The sequence below is a fragment of the Mustelus asterias genome, unplaced genomic scaffold (assembly GCF_964213995.1).
Source record: "Mustelus asterias unplaced genomic scaffold, sMusAst1.hap1.1 HAP1_SCAFFOLD_996, whole genome shotgun sequence".
NCBI classification, from domain to species: domain Eukaryota; kingdom Metazoa; phylum Chordata; class Chondrichthyes; order Carcharhiniformes; family Triakidae; genus Mustelus; species Mustelus asterias.
This window is the reverse complement of record NW_027590942.1, coordinates 113,442-134,301: the sequence shown is the minus strand read 5'-3', so window position 1 is coordinate 134,301 and position 20,860 is coordinate 113,442. Positions and strand designations below refer to the sequence as shown.

The following is a 20,860-nucleotide window of genomic DNA, read 5'->3' as shown; positions in this document are numbered from 1 at the left end:
CGACACCCCGAAAGCTTTTGCTGCCAAATAAACCTGTTGGACTTTAACCTGGTGTTTGTGAGACTTCTTACTGAGCCAGGAGGAGGCAGTGTTGTGCCGTGTGGGAGCCTGCGCGGTACCGGCAGTGCCATCATAGCACCTGCGCAGTGCGCTCTCCCTGCTCCCGCAATGCCGTGCCGTGTGGGCGCCTGCGCAGTATGCTCTGCCTACCTCCGCAGCGTCTGCGCGGTGCCGGCCGTGTGTTGGCATTTCCGGTTCCGGTAGTTGTCACGGGTTACCGGCGCTGAGCGGGTGGATCCCGATGGTGGAGAGATGGCGGAGTGAGTGAGAGACAGGGAGAGAGAGGGATCGGCAACCCCCTACTGAATCTGAGGAGGGGAGGGGTCGTCTGCCCCTTTGCCCGGGAGGGGGGTGTCTGCCCCTTTACCGGGGGGGGGGTGTCTGCCCCTTTACCGGGGGGGGGGGGGGGGGGGGTGTCTGCCCCTTTGCCCAGGAGGGGGGGTCTGCCCCTTTGCCCAGGAGGGGGAGGGGGGGGGTGTCTGCCCCTTTGCCCAGGAGGGGGAGGGGGGGTCTGCCCCTTTGCCCAGGAGGGGGAGGGGGGGGTTCTGCCCCTTTGCCCAGGAGGGGGAGGGGGGGTGTCTGCCCCTTTGCCCAGGAGGGGGAGGGGGGGGTGTCTGCCCCTTTGCCCAGGAGGGGGAGGGGGGGTGTCTGCCCCTTTGCCCAGGAGGGGGAGGGGGGGTCTGCCCCTTTGCCCGGGAGGGGGGTGTCTGCCCCTTTACCGGGGGGGGGGGGGGGGTGTCTGCCCCTTTACCGGGGGGGGGGGGGGGTGTCTGCCCCTTTACCGGGGGGGGGGGTGTCTGCCCCTTTACCGGGGGGGGGGGGTGTCTGCCCCTTTGCCCAGGAGGGGGAGGGGGGTGCCCCTTTGCCCAGGAGGGGGGGGTCTGCCCCTTTGCCCAGGAGGGGGAGGGGGGGGTCTGCCCCTTTGCCCAGGAGGGGGAGGGGGGGGTCTGCCCCTTTGCCCAGGAGGGGGAGGGGGGGGTCTGCCCCTTTGCCCAGGAGGGGGGGGGTCTGCCCCTTTGCCCAGGAGGGGGGGGGGGGTCTGCCCCTTTGCCCAGGAGGGGGAGGGGGGGTCTGCCCCTTTGCCCAGGAGGGGGAGGGGGGTTCTGCCCCTTTGCCCGTGGGGGGGGACAGGGGGGTTCTGCCCCTTTGCCCGGGGGGGGTGAGAGGGGGGTCTGCCCCTTTGCCCGGGAGGGGGGGGGGGGGTCTGCCCCTTTGCCCGGGAGGGGGAGGGGGGGTCTGCCCCTTTGCCCGGGAGGGGGGGGGGGTCTGCCCCTTTGCCCGGGAGGGGGAGGGGGGTCTGCCCCTTTGCCCGGGAGGGGGAGGGGGGTCTGCCCCTTTGCCCGGGGGGGAGGGGGGGTCTGCCCCTTTGCCCGTGGGGGGGGACAGGGGGGGTTCTGCCCCTTTGCCCGGGGGGGGTGAGAGGGGGGTCTGCCCCTTTGCCCGGGAGGGGGAGGGGGGGTCTGCCCCTTTGCCCGGGGGGGAGGGGGGGTCTGCCCCTTTGCCCGGGGGGGGGGGGGTCTGCCCCTTTGCCTGGGGGGGGAGGGGGGGTCTGCCCCTTTGCCCGGGGGGGGAGGGGGGGTCTGCCCCTTTGCCCGGGAGGGGGAGGGGGGGTCTGCCCCTTTGCCCGGGGGGGGGGGGGGAGAGAGGGGGGGGGCTTCCCCTTTGCCCGGGAGGGGGGGTCTGCCCCTTTGCCCGGGAGGGGGGGTCTGCCCCTTTGCCCGGGAGGGGGGTCTGCCCCTTTGCCCGGGAGGGGGAAGGGGGGGTCTGCCCCTTTGCCCGTGGGGGGGGGAGAGGGGGGTCTGCCCCTTTGCCCGGGGGGGGAGAGGGGTCTGCCCCTTTGCCCGGGGGGGTGAGAGGGGGGGTCTGCCCCTTTGCCCGGGAGGGGAGGGGTGCATCTGCCCCTTTACCGGGGTGGGAGAGGGGGGGTCTGCCCCTTTGCCCGGGGTGGGGAGGGGGGGGTCTGCCCCTTTGCCCAGGAGGGGGGGTCTGCCCCTTTGCCCAGGAGGGGGAGGGGGGGGTGTCTGCCCCTTTGCCCAGGAGGGGGAGGGGGGGTCTGCCCCTTTGCCCAGGAGGGGGAGGGGGGGGTTCTGCCCCTTTGCCCAGGAGGGGGAGGGGGGGTGTCTGCCCCTTTGCCCAGGAGGGGGAGGGGGGGGTGTCTGCCCCTTTGCCCAGGAGGGGGAGGGGGGGTGTCTGCCCCTTTGCCCAGGAGGGGGAGGGGGGGTCTGCCCCTTTGCCCGGGAGGGGGGTGTCTGCCCCTTTACCGGGGGGGGGGGGGGTGTCTGCCCCTTTACCGGGGGGGGGGGGGGGTGTCTGCCCCTTTACCGGGGGGGGGGGTGTCTGCCCCTTTACCGGGGGGGGGGGGTGTCTGCCCCTTTGCCCAGGAGGGGGAGGGGGGTGCCCCTTTGCCCAGGAGGGGGGGGTCTGCCCCTTTGCCCAGGAGGGGGAGGGGGGGGTCTGCCCCTTGCCCAGGAGGGGGAGGGGGGGGTCTGCCCCTTTGCCCAGGAGGGGGAGGGGGGGGTCTGCCCCTTTGCCCAGGAGGGGGGGGGTCTGCCCCTTTGCCCAGGAGGGGGGGGGGGGGTCTGCCCCTTTGCCCAGGAGGGGGAGGGGGGGTCTGCCCCTTTGCCCAGGAGGGGGAGGGGGGTTCTGCCCCTTTGCCCGTGGGGGGGGACAGGGGGGTTCTGCCCCTTTGCCCGGGGGGGGTGAGAGGGGGGTCTGCCCCTTTGCCCGGGAGGGGGGGGGGGGGTCTGCCCCTTTGCCCGGGAGGGGGAGGGGGGGTCTGCCCTTTGCCCGGGAGGGGGGGGGGGTCTGCCCCTTTGCCCGGGAGGGGGAGGGGGGTCTGCCCCTTTGCCCGGGAGGGGGAGGGGGGTCTGCCCCTTTGCCCGGGGGGGAGGGGGGGTCTGCCCCTTTGCCCGTGGGGGGGGGACAGGGGGGGTTCTGCCCCTTTGCCCGGGGGGGGTGAGAGGGGGGTCTGCCCCTTTGCCCGGGAGGGGGGAGGGGGGGTCTGCCCCTTTGCCCGGGGGGGGAGGGGGGTCTGCCCCTTTGCCCGGGGGGGGGGGTCTGCCCCTTTGCCTGGGGGGGGAGGGGGGGTCTGCCCCTTTGCCCGGGGGGGAGGGGGGGTCTGCCCCTTTGCCCGGGAGGGGGAGGGGGGGTCTGCCCCTTTGCCCGGGGGGGGGGGGGGAGAGAGGGGGGGGGCTTCCCCTTTGCCCGGGAGGGGGGGTCTGCCCCTTTGCCCGGGAGGGGGGGTCTGCCCCTTTGCCCGGGAGGGGGGTCTGCCCCTTTGCCCGGGAGGGGGAAGGGGGGGTCTGCCCCTTTGCCCGTGGGGGGGGGAGAGGGGGGTCTGCCCCTTTGCCCGGGGGGGGAGAGGGGTCTGCCCCTTTGCCCGGGGGGGTGAGAGGGGGGGTCTGCCCCTTTGCCCGGGAGGGGAGGGGTGCATCTGCCCCTTTACCGGGGTGGGAGAGGGGGGGTCTGCCCCTTTGCCCGGGGTGGGGAGGGGGGGGTCTGCCCCTTTGCCCGGGGGTAGGGAGAGGGGGGGTCTGCCCCTTTGCCGGGGAGGGGGGGTCTGCCCCTTTGCCCGGGGGGGGGGGGGGGGGGGGGAGAGGGGGGTCTGCCCCTGTGCCAGGGGGGGGGTGAGAGGGGGGGGTCTGCCCCTTTGCCCGTGGGGGTTGAGAGGGGGGACTGCCCCTTTGCCCGTGGGGGGGGAGAGAGGTCTGCCCCTGTGCCCGGGGGGGGGGGTGAGAGGGGGGGGGTCTGCCCCTTTGCCCGGGGGGGGGGGGGGGGGAGAGGGGGGTCCGCCCCTTTGCCCGGGATGGGGGGGTCTGTCCCTTTGCCCGGGAGGGGGGGTTCTGCCCCTTTGCCCGGGAGGGGGAGGTCTGCCCCTTTGCCCGGGGGGGGGGGGGGGGGGGGTCGGCCCCTTTGTCCGGGGGGGGGGTAGAGGGCGGTCTGCCCCTTCGCCCAGGAGGGGGAGGTCTGCCCCTTTGCCCGGGAGGGGAGGGGGGGAGAGAGGGTGGGTTTGCCCGGGAGGGAGGGGTCTGCCCCTTTGCCTGTGAGGGTGGTGGGGTCTGCCCCTTTGCCCGGGGGGTTGGAGAGGGGGGGGTCTGCCCCTTTGCCTGGGGGGTTGGAGAGTGGGGGGTCTGCCCCTTTGCCTGGGGGTTGGAGAGGGGGTGTCTGCCCCTTTGCCCTGGACGGTGTTGGTCTGCCCCTCTGCCCAGGGGAGGGGGGGGGTCTGCCCCTATGCGCGCGGGGGGGGGGGGGTGGGTCTGGCCCTTTGCCTGTGAATGGAGGGGGGGTGCCCCCTTTCTGTCTGAGGGATATGGGCGGATACCCCCTCTCTGTGTTTGTTTCTGTTGATTCAGTATTTTATGTTCGTGTTTGATCTGTGTATTAGAATAATTTTATGTATCAGTTAATTATGAATAATGTGATGCAGATTAACTATCTCTGCAGATAAGTAATCTGAGATCTGACACAGTCCTTGCCTCATCAGTGATTGGAAGAAATGAGTTTGATCCTATTTCCTTTCCATGTCTGGGTCCACCAGTTTCTACATTCCTGACCCATTTCCTCATCCCTTTGGCACTTTTTCACTCTTCTGTTGAAACCCAAATCAACGCCCTTTTTACACTTCTGTTTAGCTGGGAGAAAACTCAATATGTTGTTGGACTGTGAGCCACAGCAGATCAGCAATCGCAGAAGTGAGGGGTGATCCGGAATTGACACAGGTTAGGATGCAGACAGCAGCATTTTGGATCAACTCAAGTATATGGATGGGGCATATTTTGATTTGATTTATTATTGTCACATGTATTGATATACAGTGAAAAGTATTGTTTCTTGTGCGCTCTACAGACACAGCATACTGTTCATAGAACACATAGGGGAAAAGGAAAGGAGAGGGTTAGGGGCATCTGGAGTCATGACTGAGCAGCAGGGAGGATGAGTATTCTCTTCATTGCATATTCCAGGAGGTGACCACTCCCACTGGCAGAGATGGGTTTATAATAGTAGGTGGGTGACTATCTATAAGAGTAGGAAAAAGCAGGTAATGCAGATGTCTTTGGTGTGTCTGCCATTCTAAAACAGGAACCCAATATTATAAACTACTGGGAGTGGTAACTCTGGCACCAAGGGGCAAGATCTAAGATGGCACTGGAGTGAGGCAACTTCTTGCAAGCTGTCCTCAGAATACCCTCTAATTTTATCTTTTACTTTCGTTCTACGCTGTTAAAACTGTACTCTAACTCTTTACACTGTATTTTGCACCCTCTCCTCTCTCTGTACTCTATGAACGGTATGTTGTGCCTGTATAGTGCACACAAAACAATACTTTTCACTGTATCCCAACGTGTGACAAATCAAATCAGGAAAGGGTTGTGTCCCATCTCTCACCTCCCATAAACTTGCGTTGATCCAAAATGCTGCTGCCTGCATCCTAACCTGTGCCAATTCTGGATCACCCCTCACTGCTGTGTTTGCCGACCTGCTGAGGCTCACAGCCTAACGACATAGAGTTTCCTCACCTTTTCATCCATGGCCTCACCCTCTCCCTAGTTTTGCGGCTTCCTCCCTCCCACTCCTCAAGCCTCCTCTGTGGAGAAGGATTTCTAAACTACTCTCAGACTTCCTCCATGCTAGCTTCTTGCTCATCCCTGATTTACTTTGCTCCATTGACAACCATTTCTTCAGCTGCAACGACCCAAAACTGAAGCTCTTGGTCCCCACATCCAATGTGTGACTGGCTGCTGAATTCTGATTGATCGTGCTCCTGTGAAGCACTTGTGGGTGTTATACTATATTCAAACCACTAAAAACATGCAGTTTGCTGCTTGTATAGTCCCCAAACCCCTCCACACGAAGGATTTCGAGTTTGGGGTCCGAGCTAGGAGTGTTGTAAATTAGTTGATGAGAGATTAATCTCAGCAATCAATTATTGTTATCACCCATCTACCAGGATGGTAGAAGGTGAACTGAATGGAACTCACTCTTTTCCTGCAGCTATTTGGTTGTTCCCTATCATGTCCAGTGCATCACTCTGTTGCCTCTGGACTGGTTCTTTTCAGATAAATTTGAATTGCGGTTGACTGCCGCTTTGAGTCAGTTATGTTGTTAGTTTGGGAAGGTTACAAAGTGGTAGGTACTTGTAAATTTGCCAGGCCCTGGGCAGTGGAAAGTAGCTCAAAATAACTGCTTTTCTCCCTTTTAAAATACTCCTAACACTTCCACGTAGATTGATTTAGATCTAGCAAAAAAACAAAATGTTCCTAATGCACTGCATTTTACTATAATGGTTATAGAGTACTATTTCCAAGGAGCTTGTACAAGCTGGAGTTAAGAATATTCGAGTAGTCCAGCCTTGAGGGGGACAGGGGTCTACATAGACTTCGATTGAAAGTACCTAACAGAAATGAGCACTGGTTCGTACTCCACATGAACCTCCTCTCACCCCTCTTCATCTAACCCACTCAGCATAGCAGACCTGCAGATATCAGTGTTGGTCAGTGAGGTGGAAGAAAACACTTATCTGGAAGAGCTGATGAAGATTGAGTCGAGCAGGACACTGGGATTTTCTGACAGCCCTGGCCAACCTTAAGGCTTCAGCTGTGAATTGGATATAAGTTCAGAGCAGATGAATGGCGGCCTTGACGGAAACTGAAGGAGATGGTTTAAATTTTACTGACAAATTGGAAGACATGATGAGTCGTTCGAACTGAATCTCGGAGGTGGTGTCAGAATAGTAGGAGGAATCTCATCTGTTTTCTCTCATGGTTTGCTTCAGACTGGTTGCAGTTGTACATTTTCTGCAGTGAGATGGACCTGGGAGATTCTGCAACTGGCAATTTGAGTGTCTAACTGTTGGGAGCTCTATTACCCAGTTGTATCATGTTGTTTGATTTATTATTGTCACATGTATTAGTAAATAGTGAAAAATATTGTTTCTTGCGCACTATACAGACAAAGCATACCGTTCATGGAGAAGGGAAGGAGAGGGTGCAGAATGTTGGAGTTCTATTGTATACGCTGGGTAGGAACAATTCTTCTTGAAGGGGATACAAAGGTTAGCAGATTATATTTCCAAAGTAACCCCCACCATCGTACATTTAAAATGTACAGCAAACATCTTTCACTTAGATCACACCTTTAATGTGGTTGTAAAGATCCAAAGGCAATTCAAAGGAGGCAGAAGAGAAAGGGGGAAAGAGAGAGAAGGCTGTGGAGCGAGTTAAAAGCACTGTTCCATCCATTTTTCCTTTTGCTGGAATGCAGTGTAAGTGAGAAGGGATGACTTGGTGGAATGCAAAGCTTACACTTTGGTGTGATTTAATATTGGCCTTGTTGTAGAAGAGGTATCACATTTTCATACCAAATGACTGCGAACAAAACAGCTCTGAAACATGATGCAATTTCTACAGCAACTAACTGAACAACACATTGCTTGGGGGTAGTTTTTACTTTTAGCTGTACTCTTTTTGTAGTTTGTGACTAAACTCTTCAAAATTTGATTTGATTTATCATTGCCACATGTATTAGTATACAGTGAATTGTATTGTTTTCTTGCGTGCTATGCAAAGTATACCGTATATAGAGAAGGAAAGGAGAGGGTGCAAAATGTAGTTTACAGTCATAGCTAGGGTGTAGAGAAAGATCAACTTAATGCGAGGTAGGTCCATTCAAAACTCTGGCAGCAGGGAAGAAGCTGTTTTTGAGTCGGTTGGCGTGTGATCTCAGATTTTTGTACCTTTTTCCCGATGGAAAAGAGTATGTCCCGGCTGCGTGGTTGATTATGCTGGCTGTTTTTCTGAGGCAGCGAGAAGTATAGACTTAAATTATTGATATGTAATTTACTGATGTAATCAGGGCTGAATTTACAAGGGGGGGGGGGGCGGGGAGGGTGGAATCCCAATAATTGGGAAGCATTTTGGCATTTCACAACTTGTCCTTCTAATCTTGTATCCAGCTGATCCTCTGTTAAATTACCCTGGAGGAATATTTTTTAAAAATCAGTTTGCTTTGAAACTACATGCTTTCTGGTTTGATTTCAAGTAATCTGCTTGGTTCCCCTCTCAGCATCTCATCCCTCGCCTACATAAAAGTAAATGGCAGTGTGTAATTTTGGCACCTTGATGGTGTTTTGTTGGTGAATATCCGTTTATCTAATTAGGCAGCAAAAGACATTCTGGTTCACAACTATTCCATTGTGATATAGTTCAGTACAAACACTGGTTTCCACTCTTCCCGTCTGGATCCCCTCTCTTGTCCAAAAATAACTCCCCAACTGGGAGGAAACCAAGCTCTCAAGTATAAGCTTCAGTCAGCATCACCAGCTCTCGACTCATTCTGAATTCTTAAAGTGACCTGCATTTCTAACATTAACAGTTTATTCCTAAATTGAGATTTGAGTCTTATGTCTGGGCTGTTTTCAAGAACACATTCTTCTATCTCCTGAAATCTGCCAAATTTTGCTGCTCACTGTACCTCAGCAAATCAACTTCTGAGCTCCAAGTGTTCAGGTGGCCCCACTCTATGACAGGGATGGATCTTTCTGCCTCCATGGGCTGTTTTTTTTTTGCTTCCTCTGCTCCTTTAATCAGATGACCATTTGTTTTTGCTTCCCCTATCCCATCACTGGGATTTTACCCTCTGGAATTCTTTCAAAAAAATCAGTTCACTGCTCACCGATCAAAAAGCTTTCATAAGAACTAGGAGTAAGCCATCTGGCCCCTCGAGCCTGCTCCGCCATTTAATACGGTCATGGCTGATCTTTTCGTGGACTCAGCTCCACTTACCCACCCACTCACCATAACCCTTAATTCCTTTACTGTTCAAAAATTTATCTATTCTTGCTTTAAAAACATTCAATGAGGTAACCTCAACTGCTTCACTGGGCAGGGAATTCCACAGATTCACAACCCTTTATGTGAAGAAGTTCCTCCTGAACTCAGTCCTAAATCTGCTCCCCCTTATTTTGAGGCCATGCCCCCTAGTTCTAGTTTCACCTGCCAGTGGAAGCAACTTCCCTGCTTCTAGCTTATCTATTCCCTTCATAATCTTATATGTTTTTCTAAGATCTCCCCTCATTCTTCTGAATTCCAGTAAGTATAGCCCCAGTCTACTCAGTCTCTCCTCATAAGCCAACCCTTTCAACTCCGGAATCAACCTCATGAATCTCCTCTGCACCCCCTCCATGCCAGTATATCCTTTCTCAAGTAAGGAGACCAAAACTGTACACCGTACTCCAGGTGTGGCCTCACCAGCACCTTATACAGCTGTAACATAACCTTTTAAACGCCATCCCTCTGGCAGTGCTTTTTCGATTTGCTATTCTGAAGATGGATTTTTCTGATGCATTGTAGCACTGTACTCAACACTGGAATGCCACAGGAATTTGTCAATGAAATATTGTCATTGACTCATTCATATGGGAATTTTCTGTTTTAATAAATTTTGTGCTGTGGACTTGTTCTGTAATTCTAACAGTAGCATACTTTTGTTTAATAGTGCCCAAACTTTTATTGTGAATAGCAGCAAGGCTAATCAGCACTCACCATTGCTCAATCAGGCAGCAACTTCCAGAGTCCAGTTAAAGGGGCAATGGAGAAGTTGCAATCTGAGTTCTCCTATTCAACCACAGAATGATCATAATACTAACTGGTGCCTAGATTCGATTTTGAAATTAATATCTGGGTAAGAGATTGTCGTATGCATCCACTAAACATGGCAGAAAAAAATAAGGCTTGAGATGCATTTGAGTGTACATGAGTTTCTAAATGCAGTGCTATGTCTTAATAACTGCCAAACAACTCCTCTGATCTTGAACATTTCATTTTGAAGTTGTCTGTAGTTGCATTTTTAGAATACTTTTTCTTTGTCTCTCTTCCTCCCCTCTCTTGCTCAAAATCCCATCTCTTCTTCCCTCCTTGTGCTTTGTTTTCCATTAGTGACTTTATTATGATTTGAATAAGCTATTGTAAGCTTCCTTATTTAGATGTTGTGAGTCTGTGAGGATTCTTCACTAAGAAGTTTAACAACACCAGGTTAAAGTCCAACATGTTTATTTGGTAGCAAATACCATTAGCTTTCGGAGCGCTGCGCCTTCGTCAGATGGAGTGGAAATGTGCTCTCAAACAGGGCACAGAGACACAAAATCAAGTTACAGAATACTGATTAGAATGCGAATCCCTACAGCCAACCAGATCTTAAAGATACAGACAATGTGGGTGGAGGGAGCATTAAGCACAGGTTAAAGAGATGTGTATTGTCGCCAGACAGGGCAGCCTGCAAGTCCAGGAGGCATGCTGTGGGGGTTACTGATAATGTGACATAAATCCAACATCCCGGTTTAGGCCGTCCTCATGTGTGCGGAACTTGGCCATCAGTTTCTGCTCAGTGACTCTGCGCTGTCGTGTGTCGTGAAGGCCGCCTTGGAGAACGCTTACCCGAAGATCAGAGGCTGAATGCCCGTGACTGCTGAAGTGCTCCCCCACAGGAAGAGAACAGTCTTGCCTGGTGATTGTCGAGCGGTGTTCATTCACCCGTTGTTGTAGCGCCTGCATGGTTTCCCCAATGTACCATGCCTCGGGACATCCTTTCCTGCAGCGTATCAGGTAGACAACGTTGGCCGAGTTGCAAGAGTAGGTACCGTGTACCTGGTAGATGGTGTTCTCACGTGAGATGATCCAGCACGTCTTGCAGAGGTTGCTGTGACAGGGTTATGTGGTGTCGTGGTCACTGTTCTCCTGAAGGTTGGGTAGTTTGCTGCGGACAATGGTCTGTTTGAGGTTGCGTGGTTGTTTGAAGGCAAGAAGTGGGGGTGTGGGGATGGCCTTGGCGAGATGCTCGTCTTCATCAATGACATGTTGAAGGCTCCGGAGGAGATGCCATAGCTTCTCCGCTCCGGGGAAGTACTGGATGACGAAGGGTACTCTGGCCACCATGTTTGTCTTCTGAGGAGGTCGGTGCGGTTTTTCGCTGTGGCAGGTCGGAACTGTTGATCGATGAGTCGAGCGCCATATCCTGTTCTTATGAGGGCATCTTTCAGCGACTGGAGGTGTCTGTTGCGATCCACCTCATCCAAGCAGATCCTGTTCGGATGAGGAGGATCGCAACAGCACACGACAGCGCAGAGTCGCTGAGCAGAAACTGATAGCCAAGTTCCGCACACATGAGGACGGCCTAAACCGGGATGTTGGATTTATGTCACATCAGTAACCCCCACAGCTTGCCTCCTGGACTTGCAGGCTGTCCTGCCTGGAGACAATACACATCTCTTTAACCTGTGCTTAATGCTCCCTCCACCCACATTGTCTGTACCTTTAAGATCTGGTTGGTTGTAGGGATTCGCATTCTAATCAGTATTCTGTAACTTGATGTGTCTCTGTGCCCTGTTTGAGAGCAGATTTCCACTCCATCTGACGAAGGAGCAGTGCTCCGAAAGCTAATGGTATTTGCTACCAAATAAACCTGTTGGACTTTAACCTGGTGTTGTTAAAACTCTTACTGTGTTCACCCTAGTCCAACACCGGCATCTCCACATCAGGATTTTTCAGTCCAGTTGTTGAAGTGGCTCAATGTTGCTTATGCTGTTCTGTGGCATGGCAAATCCCCTGGGTCAGAAGCCCAAACTAGAGTAACGCTATGCTGAAAAGCCTATAACTCTCCGGGTCAGTGTAGTGGAGGTGAAGCAATGTTCCTTCAGTATTAAGTGCAAAATCTGGACCAATAACTCTTCTGTCAAATTATAATTGCTTGCCCACCTCCATAGGGTGTTGGCTATGACGAGAGGTTGAATAAAATAGGATTGTTTACACTAGAAAAACAGGATCTGAGGGGAGAGCTGATAGAAGTCTACAAAATTGAGAGGCATGGACAGAGTGGATAGTCGGAGGCTTTTTCCAAGGCTTGAAGTGTCAATTACAAGGGGGCACAGGTTCAAGGTGAGAGGAGGAAAGCGTAAGGGAGATCTGCGGGGGAAAGTTTTCACGCAGAGTGATGGGTGCCTGGAATGCGCTGCCAGAGAAGGTGGTGGAAGTGGGCACATTAGCAACATTTAAGAGGCCTCTGGATGGGTACATGAATATGGAGGGAATAGAGGGATACAGACCAAGTAAGGAAAGAAGGTTTTTAGTGAGGGCATCATGATCGACACAGGCTTGGAGAGCCAAAGGGCCTGTTCCTGTGCTGTACTTTTCTTTCCCCAATGTTCTTTCTTTGGATGGCTTCAATTTTAACTCAACTTGTTCAAATCCTGTTAAGCATTTCCTCATTCCCTCGTTCAGTCCCCTCTGCTGTGATTCTACCCAAGTATAAGGTCATGGTTTACTGTCCAGCAGTGAACCTTATATTTATATACACCAGAGACTTGGACAGATGCAGATGCATCTCCAAGCAATGGAGAAGTACTAACTGCAATGTCTCCACCAAATCCACTGGCAATAAATGTGGTCCAACAGCAGCGTCCTCTCACTCGCCCAGCATCGAGGTGCTAATCCCTCAAAACCAGCTCCGTTGGCGTTGCTTGCTGTTAATATGCCTGACACCAGATTCCCAAAGCAGTTCTACTCCGAACTTGGCCATAGTGGGAGTTTTTCAGGAGGACAGTGGAAATGCTTTAGGGATGTCCTCAAAACATCCCTGAAGTGGTTAAACATCCCGCCGACTCATGGGACACTGACTTGTAACCAACTGAAATGAAGGTGATTTGTTCTGGAAGGCACTGAACACTTGAGAGACTTCCAACAGGAACATGCGGAGGCAAAGTCAAGGCATTGGAGAGCATGCACAAACCTCCCAACAACTCATCCAGCTGACCCTTCGAGCACACCCTGCCCCGCGTGTGAAATAGTTTGCTGACACGCATCGGGCAGACGTTTCAGAACCCATCAAACCAGAGGTGGAAGCAACTCTTCCTCGACGCCATATGTCCTCAGACGGACATATTTTACACAGAGGGTGGTGGGGGCCTGGAATGCGCTGCCAGGCAAGGTGGTGGAGGCGGACACACTGGGAACGTTGAAGACTTATCTAGACAGCCATATGAACGGAGTGGGAATGGAGGGATACAAAAGAATGGTCTAGTTTGGACCAGGGAGCGGCGCGGGCTTGGAGGGCCGAAGGGCCTGTTCCTGTGCTCTATTGTTCTTTGTTCTTTGACGCCCTGGTACTGTATCAGGAGAAAACCAATTCTGCAGACCATTGTTTCTGATTCTAAACCTATTTGCATTATTGACCAACGGTTTCAATGTGTTTGGATTGACTTTACTCACAACAGTAGATTAAATGATTCTCTTTTTGTTCCATTCAGTTCTGTACTGCAGCTGCATCCTAAAAGAGCCTGTTGCTAGTGACACTTGGCAACCGATAACCAGAATGAAAAGCTGTGAAAGGGCAGCAAATGCAGTAATTTAACAAATTACCAAGTAATCAAGCTCTAATTTAAAACCTTATCATATTCAGAATTCAACACTTTGTCACATTGACATTTGCCAGGTGCTGTTTTGATCTCCCTAAATAGCTGAGCCATATACACTGGGCAAGTTTCAGGTCTCTGCCAGTTAAATCAATTCATTATTACAGAGAAGAGTGTAAACAAGGATAATAGGACTAAAATGTTTGTACTCTTCCATGAGGTGTGAGCAACGATGACAAGGCCAGCATTTGTTGCCCATCCCTAATTGAGAAGGTGGTGGTGATCTGCCATTTTTAACAGCCATGATGTGGAGATGCTGACATTGGACTGGGGTAAACACAGTAAGAAGTCTCACAACACCAGGTTAAAGTCCAACAGGTTTATTTGATAGCAAAAGCCACTAGCAGCGCTCCGAAAGCTCGTGGCTTTTGCTACCAAATAAACCTGTTGGACTTTAACCTGGTGTTGTGAGACTTCTTACTGTTTTTTAACGGCTGCAGTTCATGTGGTGTAGGTACTCCACAGTGCTGTTAGGGATGGAGTTCTCAGCGACAGTGAAGGAACAGCATCATTTCCAAGTCAGGATGGTGTGTGACTTGGAGGGGAGTTTGACAATCACGGTGTCCCCTAGCATCTGCTGCCCTCATCCTCCTCAATGGTAGTGGTCACAGGTTTGGAATGTGCTGCCAAAGGAGCGTTGGAGAGTTGCTGCAGTGCATATTGGTTGTATAGGATAGACTTTGCACATTGATGGTAGAGGGAGTTTGTGAGATTCTGAACAAACGGGTTGCTTCTTTCTGATGGTGTTGAGTTTCTTGAGTGTTGTTGGAGCTGCGCTTATTCAAGGAATTGGTAAGTATTCCATCACACTCTTCACTGTAGATGGTGGGCAGTCTTTGGGGGGTCAATTAGTGAGTTACTTGCCGCAGAATATCCAGCCTCTGATCTATTCTTGCAGCCACAGGATTTATATGATTGGTCCAGTTCAGTCAATGGCAACCCCCTGGGATGTTGAGGATTCAGCAATGGTAATGCTGTTGAATGTCAAGGGGAGATGGTTAAATTCTCTCTCATTGGAGAAGATCACTGACACCTTTATGACACACATGCTACTAAATGCTGGTACAGAAGCAGTGGACCTGTTAACGTCCTGCGCTGTACCATTTGATAATTCTATCTCTGCCTGGCAACCGTGTGTCAAAAGTTCCACCAGTGTCATTACATCCTGATCAACATCCTGTCATCACTGCTGAAAGTGTGAATGTCACAACTGCTGATACTATTTCTCTGACCTGATTGAATAACCCCCAGTCACAGTTCATGTCCAGTTGCAAATTGGACAAGGTGCATCACTGCACTGATGCAACTGTATCCCAGTGAAGAGACTGTCTTCAGACAAAAGGAGGAGATAAGTAGGGGAGAAGTACAATCACTCTTACTTTCACTGAATAACCTATGCGTGTCAGTGACTGAAGTTTAACTGTGCATATACATTTATTCAGTTTATGACCCCATCCAGCACGACATGTGGATAATGCAAACAGTGTAATCATCATTGTGCTGGTTAATTTCAAATTTTGAATAATTAGGCAATGATTTTCAACATTGAAAAAACTATCTGGATCATGGAATTGCTCAGTAGATTCTTTTGCTCAGATTTTGTTTTTGCCATAAATTAGTGTGAAAGTTCTGCCTGCAGTATGAGGAAGCAGATTGGATCAAATTTACTAGATTGCATAGGATTCTATTGACTTCTGTTGCTGATAGAACAACAGTCAAATTGCGTGCTGTGCGAGGATAGATGTTCCAGATATTCAAAGTGGCTTTGGAAGACAGAGGACACATTGGGTATTGCCTGGTCCAAGTGTTATGATGTGGCAGGTGCCGATTCCCGGGCTGACCAAATCCCAAAGGGAAACTTGGGCAAGCTATCACAACAATTTGCAAATTTGTATTTTATTATGAGAAGGTACATTGTACTGAAGTCGAGAGGCAAAATATTATATGCCACTTTTGGAGATATTAAATATTAACTCAAAAGTTTATTAACAAAGAGAAGAAAACTTAAACCTGCAAAATTATATTTGCACAGTTAAGAATTAATCTGACAATAATTTCCCTCAATCCCTTTCGATACTTAGTCTATGCAAATTGCCAGTAATATTACCGCAAGACACCCACTGCTGTTATTGGGGAAGTACTTCACAAAGCTTCACTCTCATTCGACAGTGAAAATCCAAGACTGTCATCAAAACCCTACTTTCTGGAACAAACCTCTCTGCGTTTTCTGGATATAGCTTACTTTGTTTTTTTCACAGCCTTCTCTCAGCACAGCACACTGCAGGATCTTAAACGACCACTCCTAGCTTATCTTCTAACCGCCCCTTAAATATGCTTTTTCTCTTTCATTTTTAAAACCATTGTTATCCTTTGGAAGTTACCTTTCCGAGAATATAAAAACTTCTTGTGTTTTCCTAATAGTTGCCACTTTTGGATAAAATAAACATAGTTTTTCTTTATTCATTTATGATCTTTGCCAATCCATATCTCCTTTGACAAAGGGTCATCTGGACTCGAAATATCAGCTCTTTTCTCTCCTTACAGATGCTGCCAGACCCAAGATTTTCCAGCACACACACTCTTATTTTCAGATTCCAACATCCACAGTAATTTGCTTTTATCCATATCTCCTTTGTTTATCTTTGAAATTCAACAGCTAAGATCCAACTCCTCACTTATTTCCTAATGCAGATTTTGACTCGGGTTGTGTTTACTTGCAACTTATTTTAGCTTGGTCACCTCCACTTCAAATGCCTGCTTTTACACCTAGCCTTTTGATGATTTAAAGCTTGCAGCCGAACTGTCTTCGGCTTAATTAAATTAGTCACGCACACACACAACCCCCACAAGCCTGATTATTATTTGGAGAAAAATACATTTTCTTCAGACACGAGGAAGGCAGAATGAAAGCACTGGTAATCCTTACTGCTCCCGAGCATCTAATAGCTTGTTCCAAAGCAAGAGCAGCTTGACAGCTCTGTTATCAGCTAGGTAATGATGCGTGTGAGTTATAGATGGACCTGTTGAATTTTTCACGATGTGCGTAATGCATTGTCATTGGTTTGGTTTCATTGGGGGTGGAAAGGATATTATAGCTTTTGTCAAAAGGTTGCATTTCTTACTAAGACCCAAACGTGCTTACTGTGAGAACGAACAACTGCTTATAAAACATGGGGTCAAGTAACCTTTCTTATTTCTGTTGCAGGTTACTGAACTAGATAAAGGCAACATTGCTTCTAACTGCAGGTAGTGCGGTCAAAAGACTGCATCTCAACAAGTGTGTTGCAGCAGATCCATACACGCAGTCTAACCATGCTGGAAGAGGATATTGAAGTAGCCATCAAGGTGGTGGTTGTTGGCAATGGTGCTGTTGGTAAATCGAGCATGATCCAGCGATACTGCAAGGGGATTTTCACCAAGGATTACAAGAAAACCATTGGAGTGGACTTCCTGGAAAGACAGATTCAGTGAGTGAAGATCTCTGCTATACTGTAATATATGTAGGAGGGACTTGTCATGAGTCATTCGGATACTTGTAGTGGGGGTGAGCAATAGAATCATTCAAAGAAAAGAATCAATTTAACAATTAATAAAAGTGCAAGTTTCAAGGCATTGAGCACAGTAAAGAATCAATCTGCACCGTTCCATCTTAGTGATGTGTACCAGTGGCAAAGCACTTTTGGCTGTTCAATTAATGCACTTCACTGTTGCAACGGGTTTATTTTGCTTTGATTGAATTGTAGATTGTCAAAGCACAGAAGGAGTCTAGTAGACCTATCGTGCCGTTGCCAGATCGACCAAAAAATTGTCCAAGTAGACCTTCTCCTGGCAGCTTTTTCCAATCCATTTTGGAAAGTCATTATTGAATGTTTTGGGCAATGCATTCCATATCACACTGAACGAAAAAGATTCTCCTCGCATCTCTGGGTCTTGCCAGTTATCATGAAACTTCTCTAGTGTGGCTGACTAAGGTAGTGAATAACTGGGGGCATTATAGACTTGGTAAGTTCCAGCTTTGATCCCCTAGTCTTCGGGTTAACTGGTTTGTACACCAGGAAAAGGACAAAGATGGACAAGAAATTAGGCTTCTGGATTGGGGGAAGGCTGATTTTAATCAGATAAGACAGGACCTAGCCAAAGTAGTCTGGGAGCAGCTACTTGTAGGAGTCATTCAAGAAGGAAATAGAGAAAGTACAAAGCCAACACGTTCCTGGAAAGGATGGGATGAAAAACTCCAGAGAACTCCGGATGTCAAGGGAAATACAGGATTTGATAAGGAAAGAAAGAAGGCTTAAAACAATGGATAGTCTAGAAAAATATATAAAATGCAGGAGGGAACTTAAAAAAAGAAATTAGGAGAGCGAAGAGATGGCATGAGAAAACACTGGGGGGAATAAAGGAAAATCGCAAAGTGTTTTAGAAGTATATTAAGGGCGAGAGAATAACCAGCAAAAGAGTAGGGCCCAAATGGACCAAAAAGTGTGTGGAGCCGAAGGATGTAGGTGACGTATTAAATGAGTATTTTGCATCTGTATTCACTATGGAGAAGGATGATGTCGGTATAGCAAGCAGGGAGGGGGACTCTGATATAATTGAACAGATTAGCATTGAGAGGGCAAGAGGTGTTAGTGGGCTTAAAAGTGGATGAATCCTCAGGTCCAGATGAGATGTATCCTAGGCTGCTGTGTGAGGCAAGAGAGGAGATTACAAGCGCTCCAAGCTCTTCAAAATCCCATCTAGCCACAGGAGAGGTGCCAGAAGATCGGGAGGAAGAAAGGAAGTAAGGGGGAAAAAAAACAGGTAATTACAGGCCAGTGAACAGGCCACTAAATTGTCCCCCCAGTGTCAGGGGAACTAGCTAGGGTAAATGCATGGGGTATAGGGATAGGGCCTGTGTGGGACTGTGGTCGGTGCAGACTCGATGGGCCAAATGGCCGCCTCCTGCACTTGGGGCTCTATGATTCAGTGAATCTAACACCAGTGGTAGGGAAATTATTGGAAACAATTCTGATGGACAAAATTAATCTCCACTTGGAGATGCAAGGATTAATCAAGGATAGTCAGCATGGCTTTGTCAGGGGAAGATCATGTCTAACAAACTTGATTGAATTATTTGAGGAGGATACTAGGTGCGTTGTTGAGGGCAGTGCAGTTGATGGTAGTCTACATGGACTTCAGTAAGACTTTTGACAAGGTCCCGCATGCAAGACTGATTAAGAAGGAAGGAGTTCATGGGATCCAGGGCAATTTGGAAAATTGGATTCAAAATTGGCTTAGTGGCAGGAGGCAGAGGGTATTGGTCGCATTTTGTTTTTGTGACTGGAAGTCCGTGTCCACTGATAGAACCATAGAAAATTACAGCTCAGAAACAGGCCTTTTGGCCCTTCTTGTCTGTGCCGAACCATTTTATGCCTAGTCCCACTGACCTGCACTTGGACCATATCCCTCCACACCCCTCTCCTCCATGAACCCGTCCAAGTTTTTCTTAAATGTTAAAAGTGACCCCGCATATACCTCAGGGATTGATGCTGGATCCCTTGTTTCTCATGTACATTTAATGATCTAGATGGGAATGTAACACAAAAATTGGTGGTGTGGTAAATAGTGAGGAGGAAACCCTTAGATTACAGGGCAGAAAGACCTCTTTCTGTGCTGAATGGCGATGAAAGGGGAACGTGGCCAGGCTTCTCCTGACTCATGAAGCTCTGGACCCTGCTCCTGGAGGTGGATATTTAACCCAGCGAGGGCAAGATCTCTCGCTTCGCCTTCATTACCCTGTTAAATCATCTGCCAGCACTTGCTGTTAAGACTTTAGACATGGGGAAATGCCATGGAGAATGGAGCATGATTGTACAGTTACAACTAAGAAGAGGTGGATGCTTTCAGGCTGGGAAAGAAGAGACGAAAAGCCTCTGCACAGAATGGGGGGACATTTCAGGAGAAAAGCAAGGGTAGGTAAAGAAAGAAAATTACTCTGGGAAACATGAAGGTAAATGTTTAAAATCCTAAAGAGACCGCCACACTTTCTGAAAGTTGGCGTCAGCTAACTCAGCGAGTTTTGCTTAACCTTTGATTCCTCGATTTGAATTCCATCTCAGTGGATGTGGGTTTCCTCATTGTCCCACCTGTAAGTGGGCCCTGTGTGCAATTACTTCATCCGTACTCAATTCCTGATCGATACTGGGCCCATGGTATGCAAATAGTGACAGAAGCACGCGGTTAACATTCTCACTGAAGGAAATTTCGGGCAAGGTGGTTAGCACTGCTGCCTCACAGCACCAGGGACCCGGGTTCAATTCCCGGCTTGGATCAGTGTCTGTGTGGAGTTTGCACATTCTCCCCGTGTCTGTGTGGTTTCCTCCGAGTGCTCAGGTTTCTTCTCATGCTCCAATGATGTGCGTGTTAGGTGGATTGGCCATGCTAAATTGTCCCCCAGTGTCAGGGGAACTAGCTAGGGATAGGGCCTGTGTGGGATTGTGGTCGGTGCAGACTTGATGGGCCAAATGGCCGCCTCCTGCACTGAGGGCTCTATGATTCTAAGAAAGGGGAGAATACGTCTCGAAAGAAGGGAGGAATGATGAGGGTGTTAATCGTGAATGTCATAGCGAAAGAAAGGGGGATACTGCTGTGTAAAAAAAATAGTTGGAGCAGAAGAGCACCATTTTGCAATTTATGCATGACCTGTAATATTACTTCGATTTGCCGCGTGTGGCAAAATTGAAACATTGCCTGTCCCATAATATTGATCTACAAGTCTTTGAGTACAAAATGCACCAAAAGTTCTAATTTTCAGACTAAAGAAACATTTTTATTTGTTTTAAAAATAGCTTTGTTTTATATTCCTCAGAGCACCCTAAAGAGTTTCTCATTCATTGAGTTGCTTTTGAAGTTGTTGTGTGGGGAAAGTGAGGCAACAATTTAAAATCATAGAATCCCCACAGTGCCGAAGGAGGCCATTCGGCCCATTGAACCTGCACTGACAACAGTCCCACCCAGGCCCCTATCACCATTACGCACGTATTTACCCTGCTAAGCCCCCTGACACTAAGGGACAATTTATCATGGCCAATCAATCTAACCCACACATCGCTGGAATGTGGGAGGAAACCGGAGCACCCAGACGGAACCCACACAGACATGGGAAGACCATGCCAACACGACACAGACAATCACCCAAGGTCAGAATTGAACCCGGGTCCCTGGCGCTGTGAGGCAGCAGTGCTAACCACTCTGTCACCCCCACACGTCACTTCCGCATGTCAAAACCCAACCACATCAAATGAGATGACTGACTCATTAATTTTTATGGTGTTTAATTCAGGAAGAACAGCTCCCTCAGGC

At 50.2% G+C, this 20,860-nt stretch overlaps 1 protein-coding gene across 2 annotated transcripts in view; it reads left to right on the top strand.

The window, feature by feature from the left end:
• The first annotated feature begins 231 nt into the window (after positions 1-231).
• The window catches only part of rab23 (RAB23, member RAS oncogene family), a 36,118-nt gene continuing 15,489 nt past the window's right edge, over positions 232-20,860 (top strand). Inside the window, exons 1-2 of one of the 2 annotated variants that reach the window (XM_078205804.1) lie at positions 232-320; positions 16,725-16,986. In XM_078205804.1, coding sequence (XP_078061930.1) covers positions 16,832-16,986 — 155 coding nt within the window. In that variant the 5' untranslated portion in view covers positions 232-320; positions 16,725-16,831. Of the gene's footprint in view, positions 325-16,724; positions 16,987-20,860 lie in introns of both variants that reach the window. The other variant, XM_078205805.1, reaches the window with a different exon arrangement.